The sequence below is a fragment of the Choloepus didactylus genome, chromosome 3, assembly GCF_015220235.1.
Source record: "Choloepus didactylus isolate mChoDid1 chromosome 3, mChoDid1.pri, whole genome shotgun sequence".
NCBI lineage: Eukaryota > Metazoa > Chordata > Mammalia > Pilosa > Megalonychidae > Choloepus > Choloepus didactylus.
Genome location: NC_051309.1, coordinates 211,891,526 through 211,913,912, shown reverse-complemented (window position 1 = coordinate 211,913,912; position 22,387 = coordinate 211,891,526). Strand labels below are relative to the sequence as shown.

The window sequence follows — 22,387 nt, the reverse complement described above, 5'->3', positions numbered from 1 at the left end:
AGTTGCCACATGTGAGTCCAGAACAGCCCCTTCCCAGCCACCCTTCACATCCTCTGGGCGGTTGGCAGAAACCTGGGCAGTGTACGTGCTGTGACCCATGCTTACCGTGTAACATTGGCAACGTGACTTCTGAGATGGCTTTAGTTTTTTCACTTCTAACATGAGGGCATGGATCGGGTTTTCTCCATCTGCTTTCTTCCCTCTGCCTTGTACTTAGTAGGTGTTCAAGAAATATTGACAAAATGAACGGACAAATATCTATATAGCCATTTCCAAGTATAAAATATATTATCCTCATTTAAAAGTCAATCCATAGTCTCTTCTAAATTCTCTGAACAAAAGACAACTCATTTGACTTTACCTTACTCAAATTTGGAGAATAGTAAAATATGAAAGCTAAAAGTTTTGAGCCTGGGGAAATGTGGCTGGGTCTCTGCCTTTGTCTCCACCACTCACTGGGTCTCAGCTGCAGTCAGAGGGCAGAGCCGTGCACGGAGGGAGCCAAAGGGTGCTCATTCATACATCTCAAAACAGGACTGACCACTTCCTCCGTTAGCCCAGCTCTCACTTTGGCTGAGGAGAACAATGAAAGTGCCTATTAAAATCCAGCAAGAAGAGAGGACTGTAATAAGGAAACCTCAGAGTACCACGTTTAAACTTTTAGCCCACATTTCTGCATAGGGCTTAAGCTGTTTTTTCTGACCACTGAAATCCTGATTTTTCTTCCCTGCTTTCTAAATATAACGACAACAATGGTACACCTTCCCCTCAGGCTTTTTACCAGTGCCCCATGTGTGTAGTTTCCCACTAAAATACTTTATTTCCTTAGAACATACATGCTAAAGATTTGCAGGATCTTCTGCTCTACAGTAGGGTACTTGCTTTATGTGCAGAATTGAAAGGAAAACCTAAGAACTGAGGTTTGCAACCCTCTGGCCTAATTAATATGCAGCATCATTAAAAACCTACCAATGATTTAACTATAATGGGGGCAAAGGGCCCAGAAACGTTTTTTCCATTCTCACCCCTATTAACACCCTTAATCGTAAACCAGAATTTGAAAACAGGGTCCACTAAGACCAGTATAAAACTAGGACGTACTTGAACTGCTCTCAGACCCCCTCAGATCTGAGTCCTGAACATGTGAGCTGCTTGCCAAAGTTGTTAGGGGTTTGGGGGACATATTTTCCTGAGTCAGTGGTTTGCCTGTAAATTTTAAAAGTATTTTAGGTGTCAGGGTGTATATATTTGTTTCCGCTTCTTTCAGGCTTTTCTAAATCTGGAGTGCGGCAGCTGCTGCAAATAGTAAGACTCTAGCTGCTTAAGGCCATGGTTGTGAGCAGGGAGTTCCCCGAAGTAAGAGTCAAGAGACCACAGAGTCAGAGCAGGTCTTTAGGAGCCTTCTCATCCCATGGGAAACAGCCGCTGCTTTCCATATATTGGAGAATCACTTCGTCACTTTCATTTCCGCATCTGCTACTTCAAGTAGTCCTAAGGATATTAAAACCCAAGGAGAGAGGCGGGGCAAGATGGCAGACTGGTGAGCTGTATGTTTTAGTTACTCCTCCAGGAAAGTAGGTAAAAAGCCAGGAACTGCGTGGACTGGACACCACAGAGCAATCTGTCTTTGGGCATACTTCATACAACACTCATGAAAACGTGGAACTGCTGAGATCAGCGAAATCTGTAAGTTTTTGCGGCCAGGGGACCCGCGCCCCTCCCTGCCAGGCTCAGTCCCGGGGGAGGAGGGGCTGTCAGCTCCAGGAAGGAGAAGGGAGAATTGCAGTGGCTGCTCTTATCGGAAACTCACTCTACTGATTCAAACTCCAACCATAGATAGACTGAGACCAGACACCAGAGACTCTGAGAGCAGCCAGCCCAGCAGAGAGGAGACAGGCATAGAAAAAAAACAACACGAAAAACTCCAAAATAAAAGCAGAGGATTTTTGGAGTTCTGGTGAACACAGAAAGGGGAAGGGCGGAGATCAGGCCTTGAGGCGCATATGCAAATCCCGAAGCAAGGCTGATCTCTCTGCCCTGTGCACCTTTCCTTAATGGCCCTGGTTGCTTTGTCTATTAGCATTTCAATAACCCATTAGATCTCTGAGGAGGGCCGTTTTTTTGTTTTTTTTTTTTTTTTTTTACATCCTTTTTGCTTTTTCTAAAACAATTACTCTAAGAAGCTCAATACAGAAAGCTTCAAAGAATTGAAATTTGGGCACATCAAGTCAAGAGCAGAACTAAGAGAGCTCTGAGACAAAAGGCAATAATCCAGTGGCTGAGAAAATTCACTAAACAACACAACTTCCCAAGAAAAGGGGGGTGTCCGCTCACAGCCACCATCCTGGTGGACAGGAAACACTCCTGCCCATCGCCAGCCCCATAGCCCAGAGCTGCCCCAGAAAACCCAGTGTGACGGAAGTGCTTCAAATAACAGGCACACACCACAAAACTGGGCGTGGACATTAGCCTTCCCTGCAACCTCAGCTGAATGTCCCAGAGCTGGGAAGGGGGAGCAGTGTGAATTAACAGAGCCCCATTCAGCCATCATTTGAGCAGACTGGGAGCCTCCCAACACAGCCCAGCAGCCCAGAACTGCCCTGGGGGGACGGCACTCACCTGTGACATAGCACAGTCATCCCTCAACAGAGGACCCGGGGTGCACAGCCTGGAAGAGGGGCCCACTTGCAAGTCTCAGGAGCCATACGCCAATACCAAAGTCTTGTGGGTCAGTGGCAGAGACAAACTGTGGCAGGACTGAACTGAAGGATTAGACTATTGCAGTAGCTTTAAAACTCTAGGATCATCAGGGAGATTTGATTGTTAGGGCCACCCCCCCTCCCCGACTGCCCAGAAACACGCCCCACATACAGGGCAGGCAACACCAACTACACACGCAAGCTTGGTACACCAATTGGGCCCCACAAGACTCACTCCCCCACTCACCAAAAAGGCTAAGCAGGGGAGATCTGGCTTGTGGAGAACAGGTGGCTCGTGGACGCCACCTGCTGGTTAGTTAGAGAAAGTGTACTCCACAAAGCTGTAGATCTGATAAATTAGAGATAAGGACTTCAACTGGTCTACAATCCCTAAAAGAACCCTATCAAGTTCAGCAAATGCCACGAGGCCAAAAACAACAGAAAATTATAAAGCATATGAAAAAACCAGACGATATGGATAACCCAAGCCCAAGCACCCAAATCAAAAGACCAGAAGAGACACACCTAGAGCAGCTACTCAAAGAACTAAAGATGAACAATGAGACCATAGTACGGGATATGAAGGAAATCAAGAAGACCCTAGAAGAGCATAAAGAAGACATTGCAAGACTAAATAAAAAAATGGATGATCTTATGGAAATTAAAGAAACTGTTGACCAAATTAAAAAGATTCTGGACACTCATAGTACAAGACTAGAGGAAGTTGAACAACGAATCAGTGACCTGGAAGATGACAGAATGGAAAATGAAAGCATAAAAGAAAGAATGGGGAAAAAAATTGAAAAACTCGAAATGGACCTCAGGGATATGATAGATAACATGAAACGTCCGAATATAAGACTCATTGGTGTCCCAGAAGGGGAAGAAAAGGGTAAAGGTCTAGGAAGAGTATTCAAAGAAATTGTTGGGGAAAACTTCCCAAATCTTCTAAACAACATAAATACACAAACCATAAATGCTCAGCGAACTCCAAATAGAATAAATCCAAAAAAACCCACTCCGAGACATATACTGATCACACTGTCAAACATAGAAGAGAAGGAGCAAGTTCTGAAAGCAGCAAGAGAAAAGCAATTCACCACATACAAAGGAAACAGCATAAGACTAAGTAGTGACTACTCAGCAGCCACCATGGAGGCGAGAAGGCAGTGGCACGATACATTTAAAATTCTGAGTGAGAGGAATTTCCAGCCAAGAATACTTTATCCAGCAAAGCTCTCCTTCAAATTTGAGGGAGAGCTTAAATTTTTCACAGACAAAGAAATGCTGAGAGAATTTGCTAACAAGAGACCTGCCCTACTGGAGATACTAAAGGGAGCCCTACAGACAGAGAAACAAAGACAGGACAGAGAGACTTGGAGAAAGGTTCAGTACTAAAGAGATTCGGTATGGGTACAATAAAGGATATTAATAGAGAGAGGGAAAAATATGGCAAACATAATCCAAAGGATAAGATGGCCGATTCAAGAAATGCCTTCACGGTTTTAACGTTGAATGTAAATGGATTAAACTCCCCAATTAAAAGATATAGATTCGCAGAATGGATCAAAAAAAATGAACCATCAATATGTTGCATACAAGAGACTCATCTTAGACACAGGGACACAAAGAAACTGAAAGTGAAAGGATGGAAAAAAATATTTCATGCAAGCTACAGCCAAAAGAAAGCAGGTGTAGCAATATTAATCTCAGATAAAATAGACTTCAAATGCAGGGATGTTTTGAGAGACAAAGAAGGCCACTACATACTAATAAAAGGGGCAATTCAGCAAGAAGAAATAACAATCGTAAATGTCTATGCACCCAATCAAGGTGCCACAAAATACATGAGAGAAACATTGGCAAAACTAAAGGAAGCAATTGATGTTTCCACAATAATTGTGGGAGACTTCAACACATCACTCTCTCCTATAGATAGATCAACCAGACAGAAGACCAACAAGGAAATTGAAAACCTAAACAATCTGATAAATGAATTAGATTTAACAGACATCTACAGGACATTACATCCCAAATCACCAGGATACACATACTTTTCTAGTGCTCACGGAACTTTCTCCAGAATAGATCATATGCTGGGACATAAAACAAGCCTCAATAAATTTAAAAAGATTGAAATTATTCAAAGCACATTCTCTGACCACAATGGAATACAATTAGAAGTCAATAACCATCAGAGACTTAGAAAATTCACAAATACCTGGAGGTTAAACAACACACTCCTAAACAATCAGTGGGTTAAAGAAGAAATAGCAAGAGAAATTGCTAAATATATAGAGACGAATGAAAATGAGAACACAACATACCAAAACCTATGGGATGCAGCAAAAGCAGTACTAAGGGGGAAATTTATAGCACTAAACGCATATATTAAAAAGGAAGAAAGAGCCAAAATCAAAGAACTAATGGATCAACTGAAGAAGCTAGAAAATGAACAGCAAACCAATCCTAAACCAAGTACAAGAAAAGAAATAACAAGGATTAAAGCAGAAATAAATGACATAGAGAACAAAAAAACAATAGAGAGGATAAATATCACCAAAAGTTGGTTCTTTGAGAAGATCAACAAGATTGACAAGCCCCTAGCTAGACTGACAAAATCAAAAAGAGAGAAGACCCATATAAACAAAATAATGAATGAAAAAGGTGACATAACTGCAGATCCTGAAGAAATTAAAAAAATTATAAGAGGATATTATGAACAACTGTATGGCAACAAACTGGATAATGTAGAAGAAATGGACAATTTCCTGGAAACATATGAACAACCTAGACTGACCAGAGAAGAAATAGAAGACCTCAACCAACCCATCACAAGCAAAGAGATCCAATCAGTCATCAAAAATCTTCCCACAAATAAATGCCCAGGGCCAGATGGCTTCACAGGGGAATTCTACCAAACTTTCCAGAAAGAACTGACACCAATCTTACTCAAACTCTTTCAAAACATTGAAAAAAATGGAACACTACCTAACTCATTTTATGAAGCTAACATCAATCTAATACCAAAACCAGGCAAAGATGCTACAAAAAAGGACAACTACCGGCCAATCTCCCTAATGAATATAGATGCAAAAATCCTCAACAAAATACTTGCAAATCGAATCCAAAGACACATTAAAAAAATCATACACCATGACCAAGTGGGGTTCATTCCAGGCATGCAAGGATGGTTCAACATAAGAAAAACAATCAATGTATTACAACACATTAAAAACTCGAAAGGGCAAAATCAATTGATCATCTCAATAGATGCTGAAAAAGCATTTGACAAAATCCAACATCCCTTTTTGATAAAAACACTTCAAAAGGTAGGAATTGAAGGAAACTTCCTCAACATGATAAAGAGCATATATGAAAAACCCACAGCCAGCATAGTACTCAATGGTGAGAGACTGAAAGCCTTCCCTCTAAGATCAGGAACAAGACAAGGATGCCCGCTGTCACCACTGTTATTCAACATTGTGCTGGAAGTGCTAGCCAGGGCAATCCGGCAAGACAAAGAAATAAAAGGCATCCAAATTGGAAAAGAAGAAGTAAAACTGTCATTGTTTGCAGATGATATGATCTTATATCTAGAAAACCCTGAGAAATCAACGATACACCTACTAGAGCTAATAAACAAATTTAGCAAAGTAGCGGGATACAAGATTAATGCACATAAGTCAGTAATGTTTCTATATGCTAGAAATGAACAAACTGAAGAGACACTCAAGAAAAAGATACCATTTTCAATAGCAACTAAAAAAATCAAGTACCTAGGAATAAACTTAACCAAAGATGTAAAAGACCTATACAAAGAAAACTACATAACTCTACTAAAAGAAATAGAAGGGGACCTTAAAAGATGGAAAAATATTCCATGTTCATGGATAGGAAGGCTAAATGTCATTAAGATGTCAATTCTACCCAAACTCATCTACAGATTCAATGCAATCCCAATCAAAATTCCAACAACCTACTTTGCAGACTTGGAAAAGCTAGTTATCAAATTTATTTGGAAAGGGAAGATGCCTCGAATTGCTAAAGACACTCTAAAAAAGAAAAACGAAGTGGGAGGACTTACACTCCCTGACTTTGAAGCTTGTTATAAAGCCACAGTTGCCAAAACAGCATGGTACTGGCACAAAGATAGACATATAGATCAATGGAATCGAATTGAGAATTCAGAGATAGACCCTCAGATCTATGGCCGACTGATCTTTGATAAGGCCCCCAAAGTCACCGAACTGAGCCATAATGGTCTTTTCAACAAATGGGGCTGGGAGAGTTGGATATCCATATCCAAAAGAATGAAAGAGGACCCCTACCTCACCCCCTACACAAAAATTAACTCAAAATGGACCAAAGATCTCAATATAAAAGAAAGTACCATAAAACTCCTAGAAGATAATGTAGGAAAACATCTTCAAGACCTTGTATTAGGAGGCCACTTCCTAGACTTTACACCCAAAGCACAAGCAACAAAAGAGAAAATAGATAAATGGGAACTCCTCAAGCTTAGAAGTTTCTGCACCTCAAAGGAATTTCTCAAAAAGGTAAAGAGGCAGCCAACTCAATGGGAAAAAATTTTTGGAAACCATGTATCTGACAAAAGACTGATATCTTGCATATATAAAGAAATCCTACAACTCAATGACAATAGTACAGACAGCCCAATTATAAAATGGGCAAAAGATATGAAAAGACAGTTCTCTGAAGAGGAAATACAAATGGCCAAGAAACACATGAAAAAGTGTTCAGCTTCACTAGCTATTAGAGAGATGCAAATTAAGACCACAATGAGATACCATCTAACACCGATCAGAATGGCTGCCATTAAACAAACAGGAAACTACAAATGCTGGAGGGGATGTGGAGAAATTGGAACTCTTATTCATTGTTGGTGGGACTGTATAATGGTTCAGCCACTCTGGAAGTCAGTCTGGCAGTTCCTTAGAAAACTAGATATAGAGCTACCATTCGATCCAGCGATTGCACTTCTCGGTATATACCCGGAAGATCGGAAAGCAGTGACACGAACAGATATCTGCACGCCAATGTTCATAGCAGCATTATTCACAATTGCCAAGAGATGGAAACAACCCAAATGTCCTTCAACAGATGAGTGGATAAATAAAATGTGGTATATACACACGATGGAATACTACGCGGCAGTAAGAAGGAACGATCTGGTGAAACATATGACAACATGGATGAACCTTGAAGACATAATGCTGAGCGAAATAAGCCAGGCACAAAAAGAGAAATATTATATGCTACCACTAATGTGAACTTTGAAAAATGTAAAACAAATGGTTTATAATGTAGAATGTAGGGGAACTAGCAGTAGAGAGCAATTAAGGAAGGGGGAACAATAATCCAAGAAGAACAGATAAGCTATTTAACGTTCTGGGGATGCCCAGAAATGACTATGGTCTGTTAATTTCTGATGGATGTAGTAGGAACAAGTTCACTGAAATGTTGCTATATTATGTAACTTTCTTGGGGTAAAGTAGGAACATGTTGGAAGTTAAGCAGTTATCTTAGGTTAGTTGTCTTTTTCTTACTCCCTTGCTATGGTCTCTTTGAAATGTTCTTTTATTGTATGTTTGTTTTCTTTTTAACTTTTTTTTTTCATACAGTTGATTTGAAAAAAGAAGGGAAAGTTAAAAAAAAGAAAAAAGACAAACAAGGAAAAAAAAAAGATGTAGTGCCCCCTTGGGGAGCCTGTGGAGAATGCAGGGGTATTTGCCTACCCCACCTCCATGGTTGCTAACATGACCACAGACATAGGGGACTGGTGGTTTGATGGGTTGAGCCCTCTACCATAAGTTTTACCCTTGGGAAGACGGTTGCTGCAAAGGAGAGGCTAGGCCTCCCTGTATTTGTGCCTAAGAGTCTCCTCATGAATGCCTCTTTGTTGCTCAGATGTGGCCCTCTCTCTCTGGCTAAGCCAACTTGAAAGGTGAAATCACTGCCCTCCCCCCTACGTGGGATCAGACACCCAGGGAAGTGAATCTCCCTGGCAACGTGGAATATGACTCCCGGGGAGGAATGTAGACCCGGCATCGTGGGATGGAGAACATCTTCTTGACCAAAAGGGGGATGTGAAAGGAAATGAAATAAGCTTCAGTGGCAGAGAGATTCCAAAACGAGCCGAGAGGTCACTCTGGTGGGCACTCTTTTTTTTTTTTTTTTTTTTTTTTAAATCATCATTTTATTGAGATATATTCACATACCACGCAGTCATACAAAACAAATTGTACTTTCGATCGTTTACAGTACCATAGTTGTACATTCATCACCTAAATCAATCCCTGACACCTTCATTAGCACACACACAAAAATAACAAGAATAATAATTAGAGTGAAAAAGAGCAATTGAAGTAAAAAAGAACACTGGGTACCTTTGTCTGTTTGTTTCCTTCCCCTACTTTTCTACACATCCATCCATAAACTAGACAAAGTGGTGTTTGGTCCTTATGGCTTTCTGGTGGGCACTCTTACGCACACTTTAGACAACCTTTGTTAGGTTCTAAAGAATTGGGGTAGCTCGTGGTGGATACCTGAAACTATTAAACTACAACCCAGAACCCATGAATCTCGAAGACAGTTGTATAAAAATGTAGCTTATGAGGGGTGACAGTGGGATTGGGAATGCCATAAGGACCAAACTCCACTTTGTCTAGTTTATGGATGGATGTGTAGAAAAGTAGGGGAAGCAAACAAACAGACAAAGGTACCTAGTGTTCTTTTTTACTTCAATTGCTCTTTTTCACTCTAATTATTATTCTTGTTATTTTTGTGTGTGTGCTAATGAAGGTGTCAGGGATTGATTTAGGTGATGAATGTACAACTATGTAATGGTACCGTAAACAATCGAAAGTACAATTTGTTTTGTATGACTGCGTGATATGTGAATAAATCTCAATAAAATAAAATAAAAAAAAAAAAAAAAAAAAAAAAAGTTAAAAAAAAAAATAAAAAAAAAAAAAAATAAAATAAAACCCAAGGAGCTTGGGGACTTTCAGTAAATGACAGCCGTCTCACTGGCTGTGGTCCCACACCTGAAGAACAGCTTTAAGGACTCCTGTGTTCAAGTTTGGAAGGATGCGTCGGTCTGGAAGGTGGTGTGCCAATCACAAAGCTAGTGCAGTTTCAAGACAAGTCTTGATACACTCATGCAATGTCCAGTTAGTTATATGCGAGGTGTCACATAGCAGGTGGGCTTCACTTCACCTGATGAGGCTTGTGGAACTACAGTCCTTTGTGTCTGCTGGGTTAGCACGTGGTTGGGACGCATTCTCTCATACATGCCATTCTCTAATTAGTACAGGCATTTCCAAGCGATTGTGGAGTAGGGAACACATACCACCTAAGAAAATAAAGAAAAATTAGCTAGCGCACATGCTAATCCTTGGAGCCACACCTCTCTCCTAATAGCCGGTACCCCTTAGCCAAGTCTGTATGGAGCATAGACCTGATCAGAGTCACTGGCTGGCACAGTTCACCAAGGAAAATAAGGGACCAAGCTGGTAAAGGAGAAAAATCACTACCTTCCAGCTGCCTGAACATATAAGTTCCTTTTAGCATGGGCCTTACCATACAGTCTACGGCGAAATCTCTTGATTCTCTTAGGGAATGAGAAATGTAACAGGTTATTTTAAAAACAGATTCCTGCTATCTTTATAGATTGAAAAGGGGACCTGGGACATCTCTGGGTACTAGAGATAGAGGAAGGGACTTTTGAAGCAAGCTAACCATGTGCTTATAGGTATTTTATTTCAGGGTCAGCCATGAGAAAAAAATGCATATTCGAACATGGAGAACATGGTTGAAATGATAGGCTATTAGTGGTGGAAGAGGCCCTCAAGTTGATGCAATTGTGTCATTTTGTAAATGAGGAAACTTGGCTGGTTGACAGCTAGTTCATAGTAAGCAAGGGTCCATTCTGCTGTTCAGCCTCAAATCAGAGTAGAAGCAGAAACGGGCATGTCAGAAGCATCGAGGAGGGCCTTAGATTAAAGATAAGGAAGATAAAATGAATAAAGCTGGGAAAATAAATACTACACTTTATGAGGGATTACGCAGGAAGTTGGCCAGCTGGAGACCCGGAGGGGGGGCCTCTGACAACCAGAGTTGATCAAGCACTGGGGAAGGAACCTGGTCACACTCCATCCCCCCACCCCCATCTTCTGCCTGTTGATAATACATTGAGAATTTGTTGTCAGTGCCACTCCGGTGGTGACAGGTTTCCGCTACCCGGAAAGTGGGAAAGTCAGGAAATGAATATGCTTCCACCCACCTCTCACACTCACTGGTCTGGGTGCTGGGTTGCTGAGCCTTAGTATCCTTTGAGAGGTTCACAGATAGGTGGCCTTGTCCCCCCCTTTTATAGGCGCTAGCCTCTTCTGCTAGAGGGAGGAGGAGGGGAAGTGAGTCCTCCGTCTTAACCTTCATCCGTTCCGCATTGCCAACCCTGAATCCTGGTACGGATGGGGTAGGGGACCTCTGGGCTCTAGGCTTTTAGAGCCTGCTGAGATTAGCTGCCATCAGGATCTCCCCTTCTCTGGCTGGCTGTTTTTTGCCCTCCCCTCATCCTAACAATGGAGGGAAAAAACACTTGGGGCTGTAAAGCTGGCTGGTCTTGACCGTGCCACCACTGCATGATTTTTAATTAACCTGGGCCCCTCGTGGAAGGGACCCAGATCACTCATTCAGCCTTTCTGGCATGAACCTCAGCTGCTGTTAACAAGGCAGAGTGGGATGGGAAGGAACACTGGGTATGATCTTGATGAACCACTGAGAAGCAAGAGTCACTGCCTTCTGCAGACATGGAAGCGGGCAAAGAGAGCACGACAAGCTCTGTGCACCCTTCAGGGTCTGCTGAGAGATAATGAAGCCGGGAAAGGTATTTGTGGGGGCCCCCGACAGTCTGCCCTGCAGCACAGGCCTTCTCTGCACCAACATGTGGGTTCCCAGCTCCTGCAACGGCTTCTCACACCACCTTTCCCCTCCCGGGAGTTTTGCATGTGTGTGTTGTCCTGGGCAGGAAGCCCCTGCTGCCACCTGCAGATGCTGCCCGGGTCAGTGAAGCAGGGGCAAGGACTTCAGCATCACCTTCCACTTCCCCTCCTTCCAGCAGAGATGGGACAATGAGGATCCTTTCCTGGTTCCCAGGCTCACAAGAGGGAAGGACCAGACCCCCGATTTATGAGGCTCCCAAAGGGTACCTCATTTTCTCCTTAAGGAGCTCCTGTGGAGGGAGACCCAGCCTTGCCCTGAGGTGCCTGGTGCCACCTTTTGTCCTATTCTGCTGCCCCACTTGGTTGGAGAAAGCAGGGGAGGGTCTCGGTGTGGGTGACAGAGGGTCGTTGACTATTCAGAGCAGCCTTGGAAGGGTCCTGGAACCTGAGTGAGGTGAGACAAAGCTAACTAGCAGTTTGCTTCCTTTGGGGCCTCTCACCCCTTGCCTCAGGCTGACGTGTGTTGTTTCTTTTTCATTCTAGTCACACTGTTAGTGCGGGGAGAGATGCAAAGAGGCATGCATGGCCAGAACCAGATGAGGTGTACAATCCTCGAATCCAAGACCCATACGTCTCTCACATTTGAACCTTCATGATAATAGAATATGTTTTACAACCCATGAGTAGAGCTGGTGCTCCTTTTATCCCCCAAAAGCTGTTGTCCCCCTAAGAAACTCTCACAGTCGGCTCTTAGAATGAAGGAATTCTTACTTTTATTGTTTCAATATGACCTTTTCTCTCTCCAATGCCCGTACCTCTTTTCTACATATTTTTTTTTACCTGAAATCCTGTTTCATTGTGAAAGAATGTTTCATTTTATGAGTTAGTTCACAGAGTGAAGTCCTGTCAGGGCCCTGTCTAAACCAGCCCTCCATCTTCCCTTCTTGTGTGCTTTCTCGGCAGTTTTTCTAAATGTCCCTGCTCTGCAGAGCCTGTGGCCCCAACCTTCCCCTAATCAGGGAACTGTGGGGTCTTAGAAAGACTCACTTTACCTTCAGAACTGTTTCCTCCTTTGTAAAATCACATTCCCCAGGCTTCTAAAATGTCTATGGGTCTGCCCCCACCGCCACAGGTCAGCAGGGTCTTTGTCAAAACTCATAGAACTGTACACTACATGGAGGGGGTTTTACTATAGATAAATTACACCATCAATAAAGCTGACTTAAAAAAATCCGGTCAAGCCACACACGTTCAAGTTCGTTGTTGTCTTTGCAGCATTCTTTGCAAAGCATCAAAACAACCTAAATGTCCATCGAGAGGGCATTGGCTCAATAAATTATGATATTTGCATATAATGATACATTATGATGTGGCTTAAAAAGAATTAGAAAGATCTGTAGATCTGATAGGAAAATATCCCCAATATAGAGTGTCAAGTGAAAAGAAAAGCAGGGCTCCAAACAGTGGATTCTGTTTTCTCCCCTTTGTATAAATGTGTGCATGCACATTTGTGTTTGTTTGGAATATCTCCAGAAGGATGCATGGCAGACAGCCAACATCGGTTTCCTCCAAGGAGAGGGACTGATGCTGTGGGGCAGGGGTAGGAGGAAGACCCAATTTCACTGTATATCTTTTTTTGCATTTTGAATGTTGTACACTGTGCCTCTTGTCTTTTCAAGACGTAAAGTTAAAAGTTAAATAAAATAACTTGCATTGATAAAAAAAGAAAAAGAAGCCCACAATAGCATTGGCCTCCAGCCAGACTACTTCTGTTTCTTTTTCAGGACCATCATATGAGCCAATTCACTCGCCCACCAACAGTGGAAAGAAGCTCTTTGCTCCTGTCCCGTTCCCCTCGGGCTCCACTGAGGACGTCTCCCCCAATGGCCCCCTACAGCCCCCTCCACTCCCCCAGAAAAAGGTAGTGAGCCGGACAGCCTCCTCGCCAGATGGCGTCTTCTGGACCCAAGGTTCCTCCAAGCCAAGGACGGCAAGTCCCAAGCTGAACCTCAGCCACTCTGAAACCAACGTCTGTGTCCACGATGAATCTCCCTTCTACTCCCCGAGCCCTGGGAGCCGCCAGCATCGTGTCTTCTCCTCTGAGCCCCTGGAGAAAGCTTTCAAAGGCCATGGCCACTGGGCCCCAGCGCCGGGGACGGCGGGCAGCCAGAGTGGCTGCAGGAGCCCCAGCCTCCAATGCACAGGAATCCCCTCGACCTCAGCCTCCCAGCTGAGCATCTCCAGCCAGGCCTCCAGCGCCAGCTCCCAGCTTCGGCTCCACCGGCTCCTGGGCAGCATCAGCAGCAAAGAGGGCACGTACGCCAAGCTGGGGGAGCTCTACACCCAGTCCCTGCGCCGCCTCGTGGCCAAGTGCGAGGACCTCTTCATGGGTGGCCAGAAAAAGGAGCTTCACTTCAATGAGAACAACTGGTCACTCTTCAAGCTGACCTGTAACAAGCCCTGCTGCGACTCGGGTGATGCCATTTACTACTGCGCCACCTGCTCCGAGGACCCCGGCAGCACCTACGCTGTGAAAGTAGGTACCACCACCCCCCTCCTCTGGGTTTCACGAGGAGGGCGGATTCCTAATGTTCCTTGGAATACTTAAAGCTCAAAGATTTCACTCTTGACCTGATCAAGGACACGGTGTGGTGAGGTTTGTAGTATAAATATAAGATGCATTCGCTGCTTCCAGGAGTGAGTCTTGTGTGCACTAGGTGGAGTCAGAAAATAGCTGCCTTTTAATGCAATGGAGAGTTTATTCATTTTGTTCAGCAGGTTTTTACTGAGTGCCTATGATATACAGGTACACTGCAAAGATCTGGGTATATAGGAATAAACTCAAGATTCCTTATGGAGGGTATAATCTAGCAAGGGAGATGGACAATTAAGATATTGTCCTTCAAAGGTTAGAGTCAGCAAGAGTGTGAGACCCAGGCATCTACTAGAACAATAAGAGTAATAATAGCATTTATCAAGCACTCATTGTCTGGCTAGGTATATTGACTTCATTGCCTCTAAACCTCACAGTAATTCTGCAGGGTAGCGAGGTTTTACAGATGGTGAATCACAGGCTTTTAAGATTAAGTAATTTGCCCATAGCTAGTTGGCAGCCAATTTGGATTTGAACTCTGGTTTGTCTGTCTCCAAAGCCTATGCTCTGATCCCCTCAGTTAAGAAAAATGAAGCCCAGAGAAGTTAAGTGACTAGCCCAAGGTAACACAGCTCTTTACTCTTTGTCATTGGCTCAGGCCTGTTGTCACCACACCTCGTGGGCACAGTTCTGAGAGATCTGGTTGGGTCGTCCACACCCATCTGGGCCACTGTGGTCTCTGCCATAGACTTTGGTCCTTCCTTGTGGCTCCCCTTTTCAACTTCTTTCGGTGTTCCTTAAATATCTGATGGGTCCATGCATCTTCTATAAATGCAGGCTGTGGTGGGAGGTGAGGAGGGAACCCTGGGTCACTTCCACCATTGCCTATCCCAAGACATTCTATTTCTTTTTCCCATTTAGAAAAATGGAAACAGTGAACTAAAGAAAAAGGGACTTGGTGGGGTAACTTTTTGATTACCAGAAAACATTTTCTAAAATATTACAGTTATTAGCCAAACAAAATTGCAGTGAATTTTATTTTGAGATTTTTCTTTTAAGAAATTTATAACACCACCATAAAATATGTTTGAGGGGCTATATATAGCTACTTGCTGCCTTCCTGTGAAAAAACGAGGGAGACGGTGTTTTAGTTCCTTGGCTGCACAAGCAAATACCATGAAATGGGTCCAGTTAAACAAAGGGAGTTTATTTGCTTACAGTTTGAGGCTGGAAAAAAGTCCATATCAAGGCATCATCAAAGTGATGCTTTCTTCCCAAAGACTGTGGCATTCTGGGGCTGGCAGCTGGTGATTTGGGTCCTTAGCTTGTTATGTGGCCTCCCCTGGCCTCTCCCTTCGCTTCTGGGTTCTGAGGAATTTCAGCATCTTGCTTCTGTGGCTTTCTCTCTCTGTGTCTGAATTTCATTCAGCTTATAAGGGACCCCAGTACTAGGATTAAGACCCACCCTGATCAGGCTGGGCCATACTTTCCAAGAAACCTCATCAAAAGATCCTGCTTACTATGGGTTCACACCCACAGGAATGGATTAAATTTAAGAACATGTTTTTCTGGGGTGCATACAGCTCCAAACTAGCACAAGCAGCTACAAGAGGAATCCAGTTTATTGTGCAGAAATCAAGGCCCCAAAAGAGTAGAGGGGTTTGGCCAAGATGGCAGGAGCTAGATGGACGGAAACTCTAGCTTCCTGAATGAGATTGGATGGTTCTGTTTCCCAAATGTCATCGCCTCTATAATATCTAATCCCCGCAGCTACTTTCTTAGTGTCCTACCCTTCCCTGCCACTCCTCAACTAAAATTAAAAGAGAAAAATAAATCTCAGCCTTTCCCTCCCTCCTTCTCAGAATGGTTCTGCATCTGGTGAAGAAAAAAGGGATTGAACCCTCCATTGAGCTGAAAACGAGTAGCCTGGGTTCTCACTAACTGCCCAGAGCCACGGTTTTGTTTGAGCTCTTTGCAGCCAAAGGGATGGAGCCAAGGAAGTTCTTCACTCTTGCCAGCCCCAGGGAACCTGAGAAAATGATCTGTGGATTACCTCTCTACTCCCACCTGTGTTTGAGTGACTTGGTCTCTCACCTTGTCTCTTGAGGCTTGCCCCTGGGGAACTCATTCAGCATCAAAAGGCAGCTTACCTCCCCATTTTGAGGGGTAAAAAGCCTAGTGGAGAGGATTATGGTAAAAGTGGTTTGACTCGATTGCAAGAATAAGGGGCCACCTGGCACCAGATACCTGGATCTACCGCCAAATCAGAACCGCGGGGCAAACGGTTTGCTTTTTTATAGCCGTAAGTGGCTGTGTCGTACAGCTTAGATTCTAGGGCCTCAGATTATATTGTAGAATTAGTTATATTCTCCAATGCATAGTGCAGAAAATTCAGCTTTCCCAGAGGATGTTAAAAACAAGCATTGCCCCTCATTTCATTAGAAACCCACTCCGTAAGGAAACCAGAAGGTAGGCCCTTCATTTAGGGGTCTCCTGCATGGCTTTCCTGAACCCTGAGTAGTTCACAAACCATCCCTGTACCATGCAAGAAGGAAATTTGGAGAAGAGCTTCAAATATGCACACTGTGGTAATCTTGCAACAAAATCACCTGGAATAACAATATCAATTTGCAAATGTGCCTGGCCTGGTAAATGCGCGGAGGGGGTTGCCTGGGGAGCAGCATTTTGCACCTGCAGCTGTTCTACTTCATTAGTGCCCCAGTCTAGACAGAATACAATCATCTGGGAATCCGCTTGGAGGGAGCACGGTTTACCCTCGTGCGCCTTCTGTGCAGGCTGGTTGCTGAGCTCATTTCATCTGCACATGCTAAACAGGGAGTCAGCGCAGGACTCAAATGTAACCCCCAGTGGCAAAGATCCAGTTAACAAAAGCCGGCTCACACCTGCTCCCCCAAATGCTGGAGCCTCCATTCCTGGGCTCAGAGGCAAGCAGCAGCGAGAGAAAGCCAGCTGGCTCTTTGTAGTCCAGCTCGTTGAATATGTGCCTGGGGCGAGGAAAAATTCACTAGCTCTGTTTGAGTTTTCTAAGCTGTTTCATTTCTCAGTCATCTAGAACTCCAGTCTGGTAACTAGCGACCTATGTTCTGCTGGCTGGGCCATTTCTTTATTAGTATTAGTTTTTAAAACAGACATGACTTAGCCCAGATTTTCAGCCATGAATGAGGCCTTGGCTCCAAGGTTTAAAACTAGACTTGGCCAAGGCAAAACCGTTTGAAATTTGAGCTGAACCAAAGGTCTGCGTGAATGTCTTGAGCCAAAACTCCTCGAACGCAGACACCCTGAAACTAAAATGCTTATGGGAGAGGAGAGAAGGTGGGAATGAAAGGTGACGAGGAACAGAGCAGATGTGTCTGTCCATGCACTAACCCCCACCAGTTCTCTTGCATGACCTCGCTCTGCCTGGGGGCTGCTTAAGGCAATTAAGCATGCCCTCTGCACAGTCCCTGTGCGCTCTCCTGTGCAGTGGCGTGAAGAGGCCGCGACTCTTGCCAGAGGCCCCAGCTCCCTGATTTTGAAACACATCCAGCCTAGTTCCCATTTACCAGGCTCCTTCATTTACATCTCTGTGCATATTGTCAGCGGCCCCGCTGGAGCTCTGAGCTGGAAGTGTTTGCTGGCCCGGGCCTTTGACACCCTGGAGAAAAAGAATCCTGGGAAACACTTCCCGAGCTTTGCTTTGCAGCAGCTGTACTGGCCTGCTTGGTACAATACCCACACGCCAGCTCTGGATTGTTACACATCGCAGACGACTCCGGCAAAACCTAACACACGAGCAGTGACCCTGGCTACACCGAGGGCTGGCCATGTGGGGCGGACACCCTGCCACACCTGCAGTATTTCCTTCCGTCCTGACAGCAGCCCCAGTGGGGAGCAGCCAGCAACGCCCCCTGAGAAAACGCACTTTGAGTTAAGTATCTGGCCAAAGGTTACACAGCCAGTGAGTGGCAGAGTTGATATTTAAACCAAGTTCTTTTTTACTCCAAAACCCCTGCCTTTGACCTCCAGAACGCCTCCCAGGGCGTGATCTTGGGCAAATCATTTAAACTCTAGAAACCTCCGTTTCTACCCCTGCATTAGCATCTACCGCAGAGTTATGGGAAGATTTTACTGAAATGCTACTTGAAAAATGCTAAGTTGGCACAGTGCTCCACGCATGCCACAGTCCAGAGGTGTCTGCTGGGGCTGTGAAGCCTTCACTGGAAGGGAGTGACCCCGACACCAAGGATGTTTTTGTTGCAGATCCACCAAGAGGCAGGTGCCTATCCAGTGGCTGCCCAGTTGCCTTGAGTATTTTATTTGCAAAACTATTTTATTGAAGCTCCCACTATTTCCTTTAGTTTTACAGTGTTTCGGAAGGCTGCCATTTAAAAACTGAATAGAGTTGGGCAAACAAAACTAGTTAAAGCCTGAAATCATGCCCTTCAGACATATCTTCAAAATCGTTTTTGTTATTGTAATAGGTGACAGCATCTGGGATAAAATGGACTTCCTTTTATTTCCATGCTACTTCTTTAATAGGGACATTATTAAATGAATGTGTTTTCCTTCCCAGTTTGCTATTAAAAAGTTTCCTCGGCCACTGAACTCATTTATGACAAGGTTTCTTGCTGAGAAGGTTTGCATAGCTGCAGTATAAATAAATCCCTGTGAAAAGGTGTGTGCAGTAGAACTTATAACACATCCCCTCTAGCACTGTGGTGCTTCATGCACGGCTGTAATCAGTCGAGTGTGGCAATGCCACAGCCCAAAGGAAGGGTTATTTAGGGATTGTTGGAAGGATGGTATCTTTTTTCTTCTTCTCAGCCTTACCACACTGATTATGTGTGAGGTTGCACAGTATTCCTGTGAGAGAGGAGAACACTGAACATCCTCGGCCGTTTCTCCTTGTACTTATAGGGAAATCGACGCCTGACAAATGGCCGTGCTGGCTTGCTTAGGAGTCCAGTCGAGGGTTGGCTGCAAGATGTTTAGTTTTGCTAAAGATCCTCGGGTCCTGACATTTGAACAAGCAGAGAGACCAAAGTGGAGGGAAAGAGCCCGTGTGTGTGAATTCCCCAGGGACCCTCCCCACAGAGGAGCTTGTGGTAGCTGTCGAATATTCTGATTATTCCCACCTTCTTTCAGAGGGTGTCTTTGGGTTTAGGTTCCCTATTCCCTGGAGAGATTTCTACTTTGTTTCAGCTGTTGTGACCTCCTTCCTACACACACACACACACACACACACACACACACACACACTCTCTCTCTCTCTCTCTCTCTCTCTCTCTCTCTCTCTCTCTCTCTCTCTCTCTCGGAGAAAAAGTATGCAACTTCCACACAGAAGCTCCACTGAAAACAGCCCTGCAGCTCATTCCAGGCTTCTAAGCGTTGCATATTTAACCTGTATTTAGAAACCAGGGCAGCCTGAGGCATCTTGTCCAAGTCCTACAGATTTAAGGTCCTCACCTCTCTAGGATTCCCCAGGAAGGGACCACCCCGGAGGTCAAAGACACCCACTGTGAGGCAGCTGCCCTTTCCAGTGGGAGGGGAGGGGTGGGGGGAGAGGCTGACTGCCCATGTCACTTCTCTCTGGCTTCACGGGGATTTGTCCAGCCCTCGCTGGGGATGACAGATGTCTTCCTGCAATCCCAGTGAGCTGCACTGCAGGGACCCCACTCTTGCTGGGTGATAGGGTAACTCTATGTTGAACATTCTAGCAAACTGTCAAAGTGTGCTCCAAAGTGGCCGCACCATTGTACGTTCCCACTTGCAGTGTATGCTGGTCCCCATTTTGCCACATCCTCATCAGCACTTGTTATCGTCTGCCTTTTTCGTTTTTTACAGTCATCTTAGTGGGTATGACCTGGTATCTCACTGTGGTTTTGATTTGCATTTCCCTAATGACTAATGAGGTTAACCACCTTTTCATGTATTTATTGGCCATTCGTATCATCATTTCTTTGGTGAAATGTCTACTCACATCCTTAGCCTGTTCTTTGCTCAGGCTATTTTATCGTTGAATGGTTAAGTTTTTGGTAAATTCTGGATACAAGTCCCCTTATTGGATATGGGTTCTGCGATATTTTCTCCTGATCTGCTGCTTTTCTTTGTCTTCATGGTATCTTCTGAAGCCCAAAAGTTTTGGAATTTGGATGATGTCCAGTTTATCAGTTTTTTCTTTTATGGACCATGCTTTTGATGTGTAGCTAAGACATCTTTGCCTACGTCAAGGTCTCAAGGATTCTCTCCTGTGATTTCTTCTGAAATTTGTAGTGTCTTAGCTCTGACCCTTAAAATCTATATGATCCATGGTGAGTTCATTTTGTGTATGGCTGAGATAAAGTTTTAGGCTCACCTTTTTGCATGTCGATCTCCAGTTGTCCTGGCACCACGTGTAGAAGAGACTGATGGACCCCACTCCTGACTTTCCTTCTCCTTTTCCCCACAGATCTGCAAAACCCCTGAGCCCAAAGCCACCTCGTGCTGCAGCCCGTCCGTGCCCGTGCACTTCAACATCCAGCAGGACTGTGGCCACTTTGTTGCCTCGGTGCCCTCCAGCATGCTCGGCTCTCCCGATGTGCCCAGAGACCCTCTGCCTGCCCTGCCCGCACAGACCCCTGCCCAGGAGCAGGACTGCGTGGTGGTCATCACTCGTGAGGTGCCCCACCAGACCGCCGCCGACTTCGTGCGGGAATCGGCCGCCAGCCATCGGGCTGAGCCTGAGGTCTATGAGCGGCGCGTGTGCTTCCTGCTTTTGCAGCTCTGCAATGGGCTGGAGCATCTGAAGGAGCACAGCATCATCCACCGGGACCTGTGCCTGGAGAACCTGCTGCTGGTGCACTGCACACCCCAGGCCTCCCAGGCAGCCTCTGCCAGCCCCTCTGCTACCTCTGGTGCCCCTCCCACTGCCCCGTCAGCTGCCCCCACTGCTATCCCCTCCACTGGCCCCTCTGCAGCCCTCCCAGCCAATGTCACCCCTGGCCTCCTAGCAGCTCCCACCTGTCGAGGAGGGCCGGGGGAGAAGCATTTGCCCCGGCTCATCATCAGCAACTTCCTGAAGGCCAAGCAGAAGCCGGGTGGCACCGCCAACCCGCAGCAGAAGAAGAGCCAGGCCCGGCTGGCTCCCGAGATTGTGTCCGCCTCCCAGTACCGCAAGTTCGATGAGTTCCAGACTGGCATCCTCATCTATGAGCTGCTGCACCAGCCCAACCCGTTTGAGGTGCGGGCCCAGCTGCGGGAACGGGACTACCGGCAGGAGGACCTGCCCCCGCTGCCCACCCTGTCCCTCTACTCGCTGGGCCTGCAGCAGCTCGCCCACCTGCTCCTGGAGGCTGACCCCATCAAGCGCATCTGCATCGGCGAAGCCAAGCGCGTGCTGCAGTGCCTGCTGTGGGGGCCACGGCGGGAGCTGGTAGAGCAGCTGGGCACCCCCGAGGAGGCACTTTGCGGCACCCTGCAGAACTGGATTGATGTGAAGCGGGCCGTGATGATGATGAAGTTTGCCGAGAAGGCGGTGGACCGCAGGCGGGGGGTGGAGCTGGAGGACTGGCTCTGCTGCCAGTACCTGGCGCCGGCAGAGCCCGGAACCCTCCTGCAGACACTGAAGCTCCTGCAGCTTCTGTGAGCCGGGTCCCTCAGCCTGCACTTTAGCTGCCCTCTTCCATACCGGGACTCCCAACCCAGCCTTGCCCTTTCCTTGCCTTGGAAACATCAGTGTCTCCCTGGGAAATGGTACAAATGACTGTCAGACTTAGATATAATATATGTATAAAATATATAAATATGAAAGACTACAGGTTTTTTGTCCGCCATGGCCTCCTCTCCTCCCCGAGCTCTCCCCAGTTTTCACCTGTAATTATGCACATTTCTAGCTCAGCCCAGGACCTGAGGACAGTTTTGCAACAGAATGAAGCCTGGTCACAATCCCACCCTCTTGTCAAATTGTTATTTAAAAAAAAAAAAAACAAATCATCCATCTTAAAAATTTTTTTTGGTTGAGTCATGAGCAAAGCTTTTTTTTTTTTTAATCCCCACGTGCATTAACATCTTTGGTGCATAGAATTAAATATAAACCTCAGAAGCAGCAGCTGGGCCACTTGAAGGGTCCTCAGGCTTATGCTTCTCAG

General features: G+C 45.3%; 1 protein-coding gene across 1 annotated transcript in view; it reads left to right on the top strand.

The window, feature by feature from the left end:
• PRAG1 (PEAK1 related, kinase-activating pseudokinase 1) overlaps positions 1 to 22,049 on the top strand; it is a 57,507-nt gene extending 35,458 nt beyond the window's left edge. The window contains exons 5-6 of the mRNA XM_037831275.1: positions 13,453 to 14,204; positions 20,710 to 22,049. Coding sequence (XP_037687203.1) covers positions 13,453 to 14,204; positions 20,710 to 21,885 — 1,928 coding nt within the window. The 3' untranslated portion in view covers positions 21,886 to 22,049. The remainder of the gene's footprint in view (positions 1 to 13,452; positions 14,205 to 20,709) is intronic.
• The last annotated feature ends 338 nt before the right edge of the window (positions 22,050 to 22,387 follow it).